The 15,262-nt window shown below is 35.6% G+C and overlaps 1 protein-coding gene across 1 annotated transcript in view; it reads left to right on the forward strand.

The window, feature by feature from the left end:
- LOC106881660 (nuclear pore complex protein Nup205) overlaps positions 1-15,262 on the forward strand; it is a 348,272-nt gene that overhangs the window by 53,530 nt on the left and 279,480 nt on the right. The window contains exon 4 of the mRNA XM_089363638.1: positions 1,701-1,919. Within this exon, the coding sequence (XP_089219764.1) occupies positions 1,701-1,919 (219 nt within the window). The remainder of the gene's footprint in view (positions 1-1,700; positions 1,920-15,262) is intronic.

The raw sequence follows: 15,262 nt of genomic DNA on the forward strand, positions 1-15,262 counted from the left end.
TCATCACATTTATTGTACTTTGCTGATTGGTTTGTACCAGTTTTTATGAGTATATTTGCTTTTTGTTTGCATGTACCAGGATTCATTGATACTAATGTATATTTCTTTTTTTGCTATGGCAAATTTAATTTTTTCTTTTTTCCTGTACATATTTGCCTTGTTTGTTAGTTCTTCACGTAGATGCAATTACCGTTTTCTCCTCAAATTGTTAACATTTGTAAGATAGTGTTTGATTTGTTAATGTAAGAAATTTTACATCACAATTAAATATATAAGCCAATAATATAAGTGACATCTTAATTTTCATGAAATAATTTGTGTCTTCTCGAGTTGAACTCCTTGAATATTTTGCATATTTTAACAATTTCATTATAAAAATTGAAGTTATAGTTTACAAATTTAAATTTGTTGCCTCCATTTTTAGAAGGTTAGATCTCTGCAGTAATCATGTGTAGAAATGTGAATCTATTGCCCAGTTGTAGAATTTTAAAATTAAACATTAGTTTTCCTCTGGGCAATCTGTCCACAAAACTACATTTTATATTCTCAGTCACAGTCTCTGCAATTATATATACAATCACTCTAAATACTGAGACACATCCCATAACTCTATTACAAAAATGATATCTTTCCCACTCAGCCTTCATAAACAACACAAAAAAACCCATAATACTAATAGTTTCTCATCATCATCATCATATGTCCGTTTTCCATGCTGGCATGTATTGGATGGTTTGACTGAAAACTGGTAAGCTGGGGAACAACACTAGGTTTCACTCTGGTTTGGCATGGTTTATACAGCTGGATGCCCTTTCTAATGCAAACCACTCCAAGAGTATAGTGGTTGCTTTTTACTTGCCTCTGACATGACACTGGCATTGGCCATGCCACAAGCATGGGTGCCAACTAACTGGCACTGAAATTGGCTACGGCTATGATTTCACCTGGCTTGACAGGTCCTCTTAAGCACAGCATATTGCCCAATGTTTGAGGGGTGATTTTTCATGCCAGTTACATGACACTGGCATTGGCCATGACTACAATCTCACTTTGGTTTGCCACGTCTTCTCAAGCACAGCATATCGCCAAAGGTCTCGGTCACTTGTCATTGCCTCCATGAAGTCCAACATTCGAAGATCATGCTTCACCAACTTGTTCCATGTCTTCCTGGGTCTACCTTTTCCACAGGTTTCCTCCACCGTTAGAGTGTGGCACTTCTTCGCACAGCTGTCCTCTCTTGCATCAGTAACAGTAGTTCTGCTTTGTCTTTGATGGTGTGTACTTTGGTACAATGTTTACTGTTCATTAGCGTTAAACACTATTTGGTTACACACCACTAACAATGAATACAGAGGAGGAATAATGACTGTGTTCCCATTGAATATTATGCATGTTTCCACTGTGGTCATCGTCAGATCCTACTGAAGAATGAGAAAAAAAAAGTTATCTAGAAAGTTGACTACACTATATCTCATACTGCAGTTTGCAGTATGGTTCACTAGGTAGATGCCTGTGGATTCCTAAATCACAGTTAGTCATTTATCTGACTCTTTAGCGTTCAGTTGGGGCTATCTTGAAGATAAAGAGTGACTTGATACTATTGTATATTTCATCAACTTCTGTGCCATATACATAATTACAATTAATTAACTATTAAATTTGAAAGAAATTTATTGGTGTCTCTGTACATTGTTTTAAAGGTCAGAACCAGCAGCCAAATTATCCAGGACTTAGTCGAGGCTTAGTGGCTGTTCTTCTCTATTATGATGGACGTAGAGCCCTGTGCAGTTCTTTGCGTGTCCTGCTTCAAGCACGTGAAGGACGGATGTGGACCATGGGGAATGATCAAGAAATCACAGACCTTGTTATGAAATATACAGACAACCTCATAGAAAATGGACTTGTCAACAAAATATTAGGTAGGTTTAATTTTATCTGTTGAAAATTTCTTTTTCCAAACTGTGGTGATTGTTGATTAGTTTTTTTACCTTTCTTCAGAGATGTTCAAAGACTTTTGGAATAGACTTTCTGTGAGTATACTTTGGGGAAACAGATTTGTATTCATTGGCAGACACCATTATTTATGTGTAAAACTCTGAGAGAGAGGCCTTTTGTTACCAACATAGGTAATAATTCTCTGAATTTTCTTCAACCATTGCTTATTCTAGCAACTATATTTTCAGGGCATCCCCCTCCACTATAATTAGGTCACCTAGATAACAGAAACTACTACTTCTAGGGAACCTCCAGGGCATTCCAAAACATGTCCCCCATGTACTCTTACTATTTATTACTCCTGCTTCTCTGCCATAAAAAATTCTACTTTCTCTGTTAATCTTCCTGTGATTCCACTGTTATGTGTCCATAGTTTGCACTGAGTACACTGCATGAAATTTCTACCTATACTGTCTACATATAGTACAGGGCCCTTCACTTGAAGGGATTGCTCTGTCTGTTTGTCTGATAAGTAGAACTTTGGTTTTGCTAAATTAACTTTGATTCCGGGTTTTGCTTCCACACCTAGAATTTAATTTCTAATTGTACTCTGGTTGCAGCGATAATAACAAGATGATCAGCATAGAGTTCCCATGGGCAACCAGTCTTAAATTGCTCTGTTATGGCCGGGAAGACTATGATAAATTGGAGGGGACTGATAACCGAACCCTGATGAATTCCTACCTGAGTTACGACTTTCATAACCTGATCCAGTAATTTGATACCTCTGTAATTCTCTCTAAGGTAACTCCTTTGATGCTACCACAATACTTGTTGGTGTGATACCTTCTGTACAACCTGATTAACTATATGGGTAACTAGGCTGTATCCTATCCTTCCACATCTATAACACTGCTGTCAACAACAATGGCTGGATCCCCGGTTAGGTCACATTTAGGAAGACACTCTTTTTATCATTCATTCTACACATTTAGTAGCTTTCATAAATGCATCTTGTCTGATACACTGCCTTGCAATCCAGAACACTGTTTTGGTCCCCACACTGTAGAACATGGGAAAACCTCTTCTTTTCTGCTTACCCTCTTCCTGAATAGCCTCTCTTCTGGGTACCTGGTAAAGTTCTCTGCTGTCCAAATTCTTTCAAACCCTCTAAGCCTGTGTCTTCACCTTTTTGCACATACATATCTCATTAACATCATCAGTATTTTATTGTCCACTTTTCCATGGCATGGGTTAGACAGAATTTCTTGAAATGGCTTTTCCACAGCCAAATGCACTTCTTGTTGCTAACCCTCACCTATTTCCAAGTTAGGTAAATTTTTCCTCATGACTAGACATATTGTCACAGAATATTGGAATTGAAGGACATTGCATGTGTTATGGTGACATCTGTTTATAATCCAAGAAGACAGTAAAACACACAGCTACTAAATCTATTCACAAGGCTTTAGTTGTCCTGGAATTATAGTAGAAGATACTTGCCAAAGGTGCCATGCAGTAGGATTGAACCCAGAACCATATATTGTTGCAAGCAAACTTCTTGCTACACAGCCCCACCTCTGTGTGTGTGTGTGTGTGTGTGTGTATTATGTAGGTTGGTAGGGTAAAATTCCAGTTGTTTCTTCTTGAAACATCTGCTTATTTCATTATTACAACCTAGTGTGTAGTTGTTGTTGTATAGATGCAAAGTACATATTTTTTTATATCTTGGTGTTGGATAAATAATTTAACAAAGCAGAAGGAAAGAAAGTATTCACATGTTGCACCATGATTACTGTTACACAAGGTTAAACACTCTCAGTCACGGCTCACTGTGAACTGCTCACCCAGAACTGCTGACAGTTTTTTTATTTTACAGCAATGTGTTATTCCACTTTTAGTCACTTGGTAGGTAGTTGGAATCCTTCCACAGCATCTCGCCTTTTGAGAGTTAACCTCCCCTAACTTCTCCCTTTTTTGAGAATTAAACTCACTCCAGAGTTTTATATCTCTTACGCTTAGTGTTTAATTCCAGTGTTTCTGTTCTTTTCCGTTTTCTGGTGCCAGAACGTGTAGTTTCAAATTGTTTGGGTGTTGGTACCTCAAATGTGTCATGCAATACTTCTATGGGGATTTCATTTCTTGTGACACTTTTTACTGTGAATCTTTTTTAAAGTTGGTTAATATGTCTTTTATATTTGACATTTTTTCCTTTTATCAGGAATAACATTCTTCCAATTTGTTTAACAGTTACACCGTCATCCCAGCTTTCTTTATCATATCTACAGGTTTAAAAAAAAACTTTATCATAGTATATTTGTTGTTTGCTTTTTTTCTATTTTCACTTGAAGTTTGCTACAAAGATCTTTCTAGCAAACATCAATTCCTCTGGTGACATTCCAGACAGGGTATTCAGATAAGATGTTACTCAGTACACACTTAGAAATTATTGAAGTGCAAGGTCGTCTATTACTTCATTGTTTACCTTTTTGAAGGCCCTCTTGAAAGTGTCAACAAAATGCTTCACTTGTCCATTTGACCTTGGATGATACAGCAGAGTGGTCACATGTTCAGCCATGAACATTTTACAAAATTTTCTGAACTCCTCTGAAGTAAATTGTGTTCCATTATCAAACAATGGGTATCAGGAATACCATATCTGGCGAACAATTCATGTAAGAAAACTTACTGTAACTGCCCATGTCAGCTTTTTACACTTATGCACATCAAGCCACTTTGAAAAACTGTCCACCACAACAAGGTAATATGAACTCGTAAGTGGACCTGTGTAATGAACATGCAGTCTGGACCATACAATATCTAGTTTTGGCCACCATTGCCATTTAGTGATAGTTGCTTTTCCAGCTAGGTCACAACCTCTGCATGCTTTCACTAGTTCTTCAATGTCACGGTCCATTGTTGGCCAATATACATAACTTCTTAATGATTTCATTCTCAAAATCCCTGAGTGATCAATGTGAAATACCTTTAGTAATTGCTTATGTAGTGTGGCTGGCACTAAGACTCTGTGTGCATACATCAACACATTGTCATACATTGAGAATGGGTTCGAATTTGTGTTGCATTCAGAAAAGAGCATATTTTTATCTCTTTTAGCTCTCAGCTTTTCTTTAATTTTTTTTAATGAATTGATCGTTTTCTGCTTTTAATTTTTATGTATTGTAATGTAACTGGCAGTTCATATATGATGTAACACAAAACATTTTCAATTTCATTTTCTGCTTGCAATGCACCAATCACGGTATCTTCAAATGGGTCAGCATTTTTTGAAATCAAGCCTTGATAAACAATCAGCCTGTCCTAATTTCTTAGATGGTATATACTCCATCTTAAAATCATAGTTTAGTAACATAGTACCCCAGCGTTGTAACCTATTAGCAGTATGGGTAGGTATTCCTTTCTGCAACCCATATGTAGAGAATAGCAGATGATGATCAGTCTGTAGTGGAAATTTTCTACCCTGTAAAAATCTTTGGAATTTTTTTATTGCAAAAATAAAGGCAAGAGCCTCTTTTTCGATTTGGCAGTAATTTTTCTTCCGCTGGTAGCAGAGAACGTGATTTTACCATCTTTATATTTATGTAGTACTAGCAACTAAGCCTGGTTTCACCTGGTCTGTTTGAATGATGTGGCTGTGATTGTTTTTGGTTAGGTATAATCTATAACAGCGTTTCTCAACCTTATCATTTCGGGTCCCCTGTTTTGATTGGAGCCTCCAACTGTATAAACCCCCCCACTCTTGTCAGAAAACAGCTTAAGGAGTTGTGAAGAACAAATTTTACGTAGTCTGTTTCTGAGAGCTATTCTATTGGACCTTTGTCTAATCATTAAAACATTGGGTGATCTTTCGATATGGGAACATACGACTGTCACTTATAAACCATTTATAAACCATGTGTGTTTATTTACATTTTTGAAGATGATCTTTGGTTTCTGTAAAAAATTATTATTTTTTGAATATGGGGTTGGGGGAAAGGGGATCTTTGAAGTTGGCATGAAAGTGAAAGAGACAGAGAGAGTGCAATTGTATGAGTGGAGTTTTTTTTAAGTTGGCGTGAAGCAGAAGAATCGATGTGTGCGCGCACGTGTGTGTGTGTGTGTGCGCGCATGTGTGTGTGTGTGTGTGTGTGTGTGTATTTGATGGGGTGTGCGAGACAGAAGGTGTGGTGTGTATGTGAATTGCTTTTGTTAGTGTGTGAAGAGACAGAGTAATGTTGCTGGTGTGTGTGTATGTGTGAGAGAGGGAGAGAAAGAAAGAAATAGAGAGATAACTGAAATTTTTTATTCACTTTTTGTAGTGAGTGAATGTAAGTGATTGACAGAGAAAAAGCGAGAGAGAGAGGTTATGTATATTTGTATGTATGAATGGCTTCAGTGACACACACACGTACACATGCAGGTCATGTATGTATATATGTATGTATACATAGATGTATGTATCTATGTATGGCCAAGAGAGAGTTAATTGAAATTTTTTATTCACTTTTGTAGTGAGTGAATGTGTGAGTGACTGACAGAGAAAAGGAGAGAAAGGTTATGTATGTATGTATGGCTTTGGCTGACTCATCCTGTACTCCCCTTGTTGCTAGCGAAATGGTATATGCCGGTTGTGTGAGCAACTGGTTGTTTTAATGGCTGAACAAACAGGGGAATTCCATTAGAAAAAGTTTTAATCGATTTTCTCGGTAACTATGGGGGCTAAGAAAAAAAATACAAATTGCATTCCAATCTATGCACCTGTCACCACGTGTGCCATTTTTCACGCGAATCCACCCAGCTGTTTAACTGTGAACCTCAAGATAAGAAAGAATACAACGATCGCCCATGTCCAATTTATATTATAGACTAGCAGCTAAGCCTGGTTTCACCCGGTCTGTTTGGATGATGTGGCTGTGATCGTTTTTGGTTAGGCATAATCTATAACAGCGTTTCTCAACCTTATCATTTCGGGTCCCTTGTTTTGATTGGAGCCTCCAGCTGTATGACCCCGCTCCCCATCAGAAAACAGCTTCACCCGTTCACCCCCAAACCACCCTATCTTAAAATTTTTTTTTTTTTCCAACAGAAAACTCCCCTTTTCGGCTCCAGGGAATACGAATCTGCAAAAAAAAATGGCAAAAATTGACATTTCTAAATTACCCCCATTCCCATTTCCTTCATTTTGAACTTTTTTCAGAATTTTTTTTTTCAAAATATGTGGAAAAATACGAAGATTATGATTCTGAAAAAAAATTTCCAAAAACCTTTATAAAACCCTTTTTTAAGAATTTATTTTTTTCTAAATATGCGGAAAAATTCAGACATGATTTGGATAAAAATTTCAAAATATTTCTGTACTTAGGGTTAGGGTTTTAGGGTTGTGTTTAGGGTTATGGTTAGGCTTGGGTTTTAGGGTTAGGGCTAGGGTTTTAGGGTTAGGGCTAGGGTTTTAGGGTTAGTGTTGGGGAAAAAAGTCAAAATTGAAGAAGTTGGGGCGGAAAGGTGGGGAAGAAATTTCACAATGCCGATTTTTGGTAATTTTCCCAAACCTCCATATCCGAAGACAGGGATTTTTGGCAAAAATTTTTTAAAAAATAAACAAATTTGGGAGAAAATGTGGGTGGGAGGGATGGAAGTCTTTCCAAAATATCTTTGCAGAAAACAGCTTCAGGAGTTGTGAAGAAAGAGTTTATATGTAGTCTATTTCTGAGAACTATTCTATTGGACCTCTGTCTAATCATGTCTTTTAAGGTACACACACATACATAGAAAATATGAGGTCATGGTAGGTACACATCATCATCATCGTTTAACGTCTGCTTTCCATGCTAGCATGGGTTGGATGATTTGACTGAGGACTGGTGAAACCAGATGGCTACACCAGGCTCCAATCTGATTTGGCAGAGTTTCTACAGCTGGATGCCCTTCCTAACGCTAGCCACTCCAAGAGTGTAGTGGGTGCTTTTACGTGCCACCGGCATGAAGGCCAGTCAGGCGGTACTGGCTACGGCCATGCTCGAAATGGTGTATTTTATGTGCCACCCGCACAAGAGCCAGTCCAGAGGCACTGGCAACGATCTCGCTCGAAAGTCCTTACACATGCCACGGGCACAAGTGTCAGAAAGACAACTCGGGCACAGGTGCCATCCCGATTTTGCTTTCACTTGCCCAAAAAATGTGATGTCATAGTAGAAAATTTTTATGATAGTTGATTTATGGAAAAAAATTATGTTAAATTTTTGAAATGCAAATCTGCGAATGAAAATTAAGTTTAGACCTCTACATGGTAGGTAGACCTGGTAGAAATAGCAGCCAAATTTCCCTCAAAACACCCAAAATGTATTAACCCTTTCGTTACCATATTTCTAACCAAATTACAGCCTTTATGTGTTTCAATTAATTTCTAACATAATCATAAATTTAGGCTGGTTTCATTAAACAACTTTTTTATTTATCAACATATTAATGTGATTTTTGGAAGATAAATTAACGAAAGGTTCTCAACCAATTCTATACCAAAATTTTTGTCACAAAGTGACTTTAATTACAGGTAAATTCAACGAAATATAAAATTATTAAAATTTTTGTTCAAACATCGCTATAGAAAATGGGTTATTAGCTAATATTCAATTGGGTATACAACAAAATATTATTATAGAAGAGTTGTGCACATTACTGGATTTATTACTGTCTCTTTTGCCAGTATAAAATTAAAATCCAGACCAGTACCCAGTATTTGATTCACAAATCTTTTCCAAACTTTGATCCCCCATTTTGTGCGCTTTCCTGGCATATACTGTTGAAAACGCACTCGGCCTTTATAGCCCACCATATCCTTATCTATAAACTGTTTTATATGTGTTTTATATGTGCTTTGAACACAGTCTTATTTTAAATAAGGGATCAAAGTCTGGTTTTCCACGTACTGGTGTACTGCTCGTGTCTCTTACATGTAGATATTGAGTCAATTTTAAAAACCGTATCCTCGTCATTATACTTGAGACATATTCGTCGCCAAAGGGTTCATCACTACTCCAGTAATTTGTTATTCTAGGTAACTTTCTAATGCCCATAATAATATTTATGGCAAAATATGCTTTAATTTCATTCAAGTTTATGGGAAACCTCAAACTATCCTTTTTTACGCTTTTTTTACATTTAGCGTAACGGTTTGTTTCCGCCGTAATCAATTCAAATAGGCACATCGGAAAAAGCAAAAAGAAATAGTCTAAAGCTTTACTCTCCTGGGTAAGACTGTGACTTGGTCCAGTTTCTTCAGAAAAATCACTGAAAGAAGGAGTTTCTAAATTTTCACTCCATTCAGGTACTAATTCATTCTCGTTATCGCTATCATCGGAGCTCTCGGATTCACTGCTTTCATTTTCGGAAAATGAAACCTCAGATTCATTATCAAATACCACGTGCTTTTTTTTTCGGTTACAGAGTTAGATTTATCAAGGTCTTCAACGGAAAATCCTTCGAATTCTGACTCGCTGCTTGACAGAATAAAATTCGTATCCATTTTTTTGTCAGGATTACAAATTTTGAAAACACAACAGGAACAAATTTGGAAAAAAATCTCCCAAAATTCACAAAATTAAAAAAACACGTTGATCGTCGTACAGAACTATAGCTGAACTGTTTACACAAATAATCACGTGTTTTCATGAATGTACTAACGAGATTTGCTCAGATATTCTCATTTAAATATGAATAGGTGATTATGGGCGGTTTTGGGCGGCTTGGTCACATGAACCAAAATTTTTTTTGGGCGGCTTTGGGCGGTTTGGTAACGAAAGGGTTAATGCGACAATTCTGCGTATTATGTAGTTTGAATGAGAAACTGTAACTAAAGATTAAGAGGTGAAAGAAGAGAGACAGCATAGCGAAAGTTTTGGCTGACTATCATCCTGTAGTCCCTTTGTTGTTGTGTGAGCAACTGGTTGTTTTAATGGCAGAACAATGAGGGGAATTGCATTAGAAAATGTTTTAATTGATTTTCTCAGCAAGTATGAGGGCTAAGAAAAAAAATAGAAGTGGTATTAAGAAGTTGACATTAAGAATTACTTTCACAGTTAGAAAATGTTTGACATTTCAATCATCACAAAATGAAGCTGTAAGAATTTACGGGGAAATTGTATGTAAGAAGTAAAGCAGAAATGATTTGTAACTGTACTGCCAAAGTTCTGCAACTTAATAGCAGATGTATCCAAGTGAAAATAAAAGCTAAGTGGAGAGGTATGGAATAAGTCATTGTTATATGCTTATAGAAAAAATAGACACGTACCTTTTTAGAGAACAAAATGTGGATCTTTTTTAAAACGGGGGCCACATTTTTCATTAATGTTTTACGTAGTGTTTTTGGTACCGAAAGACTTTCAAACTTCGTATACTTATCTATTTTGTGTTATAGAACAGAAAATATTTTTGTATTCGAATTTATTTCATGTAAAAAATTGTCTTATTTCGATAATTTCAACCAATCACTGACAAGTATTCAGTTGTTTATATTTACTCCTTTGGCTGATTAAGCCATAGCTTTGTTTTATTTGCTTTTTTCATTTTAAATTTGCTTTTTTCGTTTTCTTTTTTTTTTCTTCGTTTTATTTGCTTTTTTCTTTTTAAATTTGCTGTTTTACCCTAACCCTAACACCGATAGAATTATTTCAGAATCGTTTGTTTATGTAGTCGGCACTTAATGTATATCGGCTGAATGGACGTCAGTGATTGGTTGAAATTACAGAAATACGACAACTTTAACATGGAATAACTTAGGGATTTCTTTTTTTTTTTTTAAGAAGACTAAGAGAAAAAGATGTTTTATATGACACATTCTACCAGTGTTCCAAGTTTCAAAGTGTTTCGTTAATGAAAAATGTGGCCCCCGTTTTAAAAAAGATCCATTTTTTTTGTTTATTCATTCATTTATTAAGTTACTTATTTTTTAATAGTAATAAAAATTTTATTATAACATATCCATCTCCTTAATAATAATATTAATAATAATAACAATAATAGTAATATTAATAAATTTATTTTTTATATTTATAATAATAGCAACAACAATAATAAGAATAATATCATCATCATCATCATCGTTTAATGTCCGCTTTCCATGCTAGCATGGGTTGGACGATTTGACTGAGGACTGGTGAAACCGGATGGCAACACCAGGTTCCAATCTGATTTGGCAGAGTTTCTACAGCTGGATGCCCTTCCTAACGCTCAAAATGGTGTATTTTATGTGCCACCCGCACAAGAGCCAGTCCAGGAGCACTGGCAACGATCCCGCTCAAAAATCCTTACACATGTCATGGGCACAAGTGCCACAAACGCAACGCTGGGCACAGGTGCTATCCTGATTTCGCTTTCGCTTGCCCCAATAAGTCTTCGCAAGCAGAGTTTCGTGTCCATTGAAGGAGATGACGTTGGCACGGGTGCCAGTCGTCGAATTTAGTTCGATTTCACTTGCCTCAACAAGTCTTTGCAAGTGTGGTTTAGTGTCCAATGTAGGAATGGTACGCATAAGTGGGATGGCTACACCCCTGGCAGAGGCCTCGGATTTAGGTCTCACTTGGCTTGCTGGGTCTTCTCACACACAGCACATTTCCAAAGGTCTCAGTCAGAAGTCATCGCCTCGGTGAGGCCCAATGTTTGAAGGTCTTGCCTCACCGCCTCAGCCCAGGTCTTCCTGGGCCTACCTCTTCCACGGGTTCCCTCAACTGTTAGGGTTTGGCACTTTTTCACGCAGCTATCCTCGTCCATTCTCAGTACATACCAGCGCAATCGTCTCTCTTGCACACCACAACTGATGCTTTTATGTTCATCCAACTCCAATGCCAGTTGATCCCACTCTCTTTCCTTCTCAAGTTAGTATTGTTAGTTTGACCCTCGTAAAGTTATATTCATAGAGTTTTAAGTATATTTACGTATATACTATCGATTTTGTTATCGCAAGTAAGTTTATAAAGTAAATTTCATGCTAACTACCCTTCGTTCGTCTCCTCCAAATCCTCCTAAATCCACGTTTAATTCATTTATTTCTTTATCTATAAGTATATTTTTTAAAGATATATCGATACTTGTACTTTATTTCAATATTCTATCCCACTTTTACATCTAATTTCTATTATTATACCTCTGTGCTACAAAGTAAGATGCAAAGTAGCACGTTTTTCCTGACGGGATATTATGTTTTAGTTTTAGTTAGACAAGTATTCCAATATAACTTTAAATATGTATTCATTGCATACGTATTCTTTTACTAATTTACGATATTGCATCAAGTATTGCCATTTATTTAGATTAGTTACTGTATCTCAATATGATACAATATCAATGGTTATCCCCCATTGTGAGTTAATCTCTACTCTCTTTACTCCTCAAGTTTGCACGGCTTTTTTACTCCACATATAGTCATATTTATATAGTTCACACATATCTTTATGTATATACTAAAGTTCTTGCTATCGTAAGTAATATTTGCATAATAAATTTCATGCTTATTCCCCTTCGTTTACCTTTCTCGAATCAAGCTTTATTTCACTTCTTTCCTTATCTATTAGAATTTTCTAAGATATCTTTCGTACTTTCTTCACTACTAGGTCCAATATTCACTCCCGTTTTTCATTAATATGCCTCTATGCTATGTAGTAATATATAAGAAGCACGTTTTTCTCTGGTGGGATATAATACGTTAGTTTATCATGATTTACAATATTACATCAAATAGGTATTTTTGCATATACATTTACCTACGTTATGTATTCTTTTATTAATTCATTACTTTATAGTTTTGTACCTTGTACTGTCATTTATTTAGGTTAATTACCGTAACTTAATATGAAACAACATTAATGGTTACTTATATTTACTATCCATCTTTAATTTCCTTCCTTCTAAACGTTTATTTACGTAATTAGTCGAATATGAAAATTTACTCTTTACACAAATCCATTGGATTCTCTCTCTTTCTCCTTCCTCTTACAAATAATTTTTATTATTAATTTGAAGAATTTTCTGTGGTTCCTTATGTCTTCTTTTAATTTAAACTCTTAGTATAGCATTCATAGCCTCTCTCCCAAAACAGCTCCCTGTAAACTAGCGTTCTTGTTTCTAACGGTCATTTATCTTAGCTATATAGTGTTATTCCTCATGTGTAATCTTAGCATTCAGCACAAGTCTTGCATTTGTAAACTGGTTCCCTGATGATAAAATTATATGTATAAACCAGCATCTCTTATTCCGTTAGAGTAGAGTGCATATAATTTTTGAAACATGTGTAGGAATTAAAGGAACTTATTGATTATATGTGTTTTGCTCCATTTATTATTATTCTTTATATATATATATATATATATATATATATATATATATTATATATATATATATATATATATATATATATATATATATATATATGTGTATAAAAATTTATACACGAAGAGAAGATCAACATGTGGACATCTTACAAGCTAAAGTGGGTATTCAAATCCCAAACCACGAAAAAACGTTTGTATTTTTGTCACATTGCTCATAGGTGTGTTGGACACTTGAACTGACCAAAATTTCAGTTAACTCTAATCCTACGAGTTTCACTATTAATAAATCAATTAATTAGGCAGTTAATTGATCAATTAACCATCTGTAGCTTGTCTATAGATTTGCTTCAAAAGTAATTATGGAAGTATAATTGGTACTGAAAACTCAAAGTAAATGCATCTGCATTTAGTTCGATACATATACATCAAGAATTCAAATGGAATGTCCTCAAGCAACGTGCCAAGTCAGAATAGTACAGCATTGAATAATTTCAATGGTGTATTATCTGGCCAAAGAATCGAAATATTTAACTTTATATATATACAAGGGCAAAAATAATAAAAATAATAATTTGTACCAGTGGTTAGCATGTGTAATAAAAGTCAGAAGACATAAATATTTGTATAATGTGTGTATAAAAATTTATACACAAAGAGAAGGCCACCATATGGACGTCTTAAATGCTAAAGAGAACAATCAAATCTCAAACTACGAGAAAACATTCTTATTTATGTGTCGTATAGCCAACTGGAAATGACATTTCCTGGGTCTAAACAATAGTAATATTCATCCCATCCAGGACTGCCACAAATAGTCTTTACTTGGCAAATAGTCTTTACTTGGCAAATAGTCTTTACTTGGCAAATAGTCTTTACTTGGCAAATAGTCTTTACTTTAAAGTACTGTTACTAGATATCTCTCTTAGAGAGATTTCTATTTATTAGATCAGTGACTGTGTGTCACCTAGAAAATTATATATTTTCAAACGGAAATTCATCAGCGCTGTCTAGCTGAGCAGTTACTCTGTGCTAAAAGACCTTGGTTAAATGAAGAGAAGAAAGAACGAACTACTTATTTTAAAATGTCACTTGAGGAGATGCAGTTTGCACGTGTGATGCAAGACAGTTTGATGATACAGCATCTCACCTGTAATTAACAGATGTATGATGAGTTCAAACATTTGTAGTGGATTTGAATAATCAGTATCAGCTAGTAATTGCTGAAAGTTACATATATTACACACATTATTGCATTCATGTAACCTAACAATAGATGTGTATAAGCACATGTTTAGGTGCATGTATACAGCATTTTTTCTCATTTGTATCTCTTTATTTATGTGTTATTTGTCAATGGAATACTTAAAATAGTATAGTGTTGTGGGTATATAATACAAACTAAAGATGAGGTTTGAGAGAGTCCACTTTCTGTATGATCCTAATGTTTATTGTACTTGCACATCTACCACACAAAGCCTACATTCTCTGTTAGTTGCCCAGTGATACTGCTTCACCTCTTATCTGTCCATATCTTGCACTGAGTATACCTTAACGAGTTTCTACCTACACCTTTTCTACATACTGAGCTGGGCCTTCTCCCTGAAGGGATTTGTGATTTGTCTGTTTTCCTACCTACTAGGATTTTGGCCTTTGCTAAATTAACTCTCAGCCCTTTGATTCAAGACCATGTTTCCACACCTGAATTGTGTTCTAGTTCTGGTAGTGATTCAGCTATAAGAACAAGGTCATAAGCAGGGATGACAATGATAAGCAAGAAGTTGCTGAAAATTGATTCTTGGTAAACACCTACTTGTACACTAAATTCCTTGCTATAATTATTGGCAACTTTCACCTTATTGATGGCATCATTGAACATAGCTTGTATAGCTCTCACCAAGCACTTGTATACCCCTAACTTCTGCATTGACTTCAAGATAAGTGAGTGTGGAACTATGTCAACGAAAGCTAAATACTGAGGTTATTTTTGGCTAAATTCTTCTACTGCA

Source organism: Octopus bimaculoides, chromosome 15, assembly GCF_046866305.1.
Source record: "Octopus bimaculoides isolate indiv1 chromosome 15, ASM4686630v1, whole genome shotgun sequence".
Classification (NCBI taxonomy): Eukaryota; Metazoa; Mollusca; class Cephalopoda; order Octopoda; family Octopodidae; genus Octopus; species Octopus bimaculoides.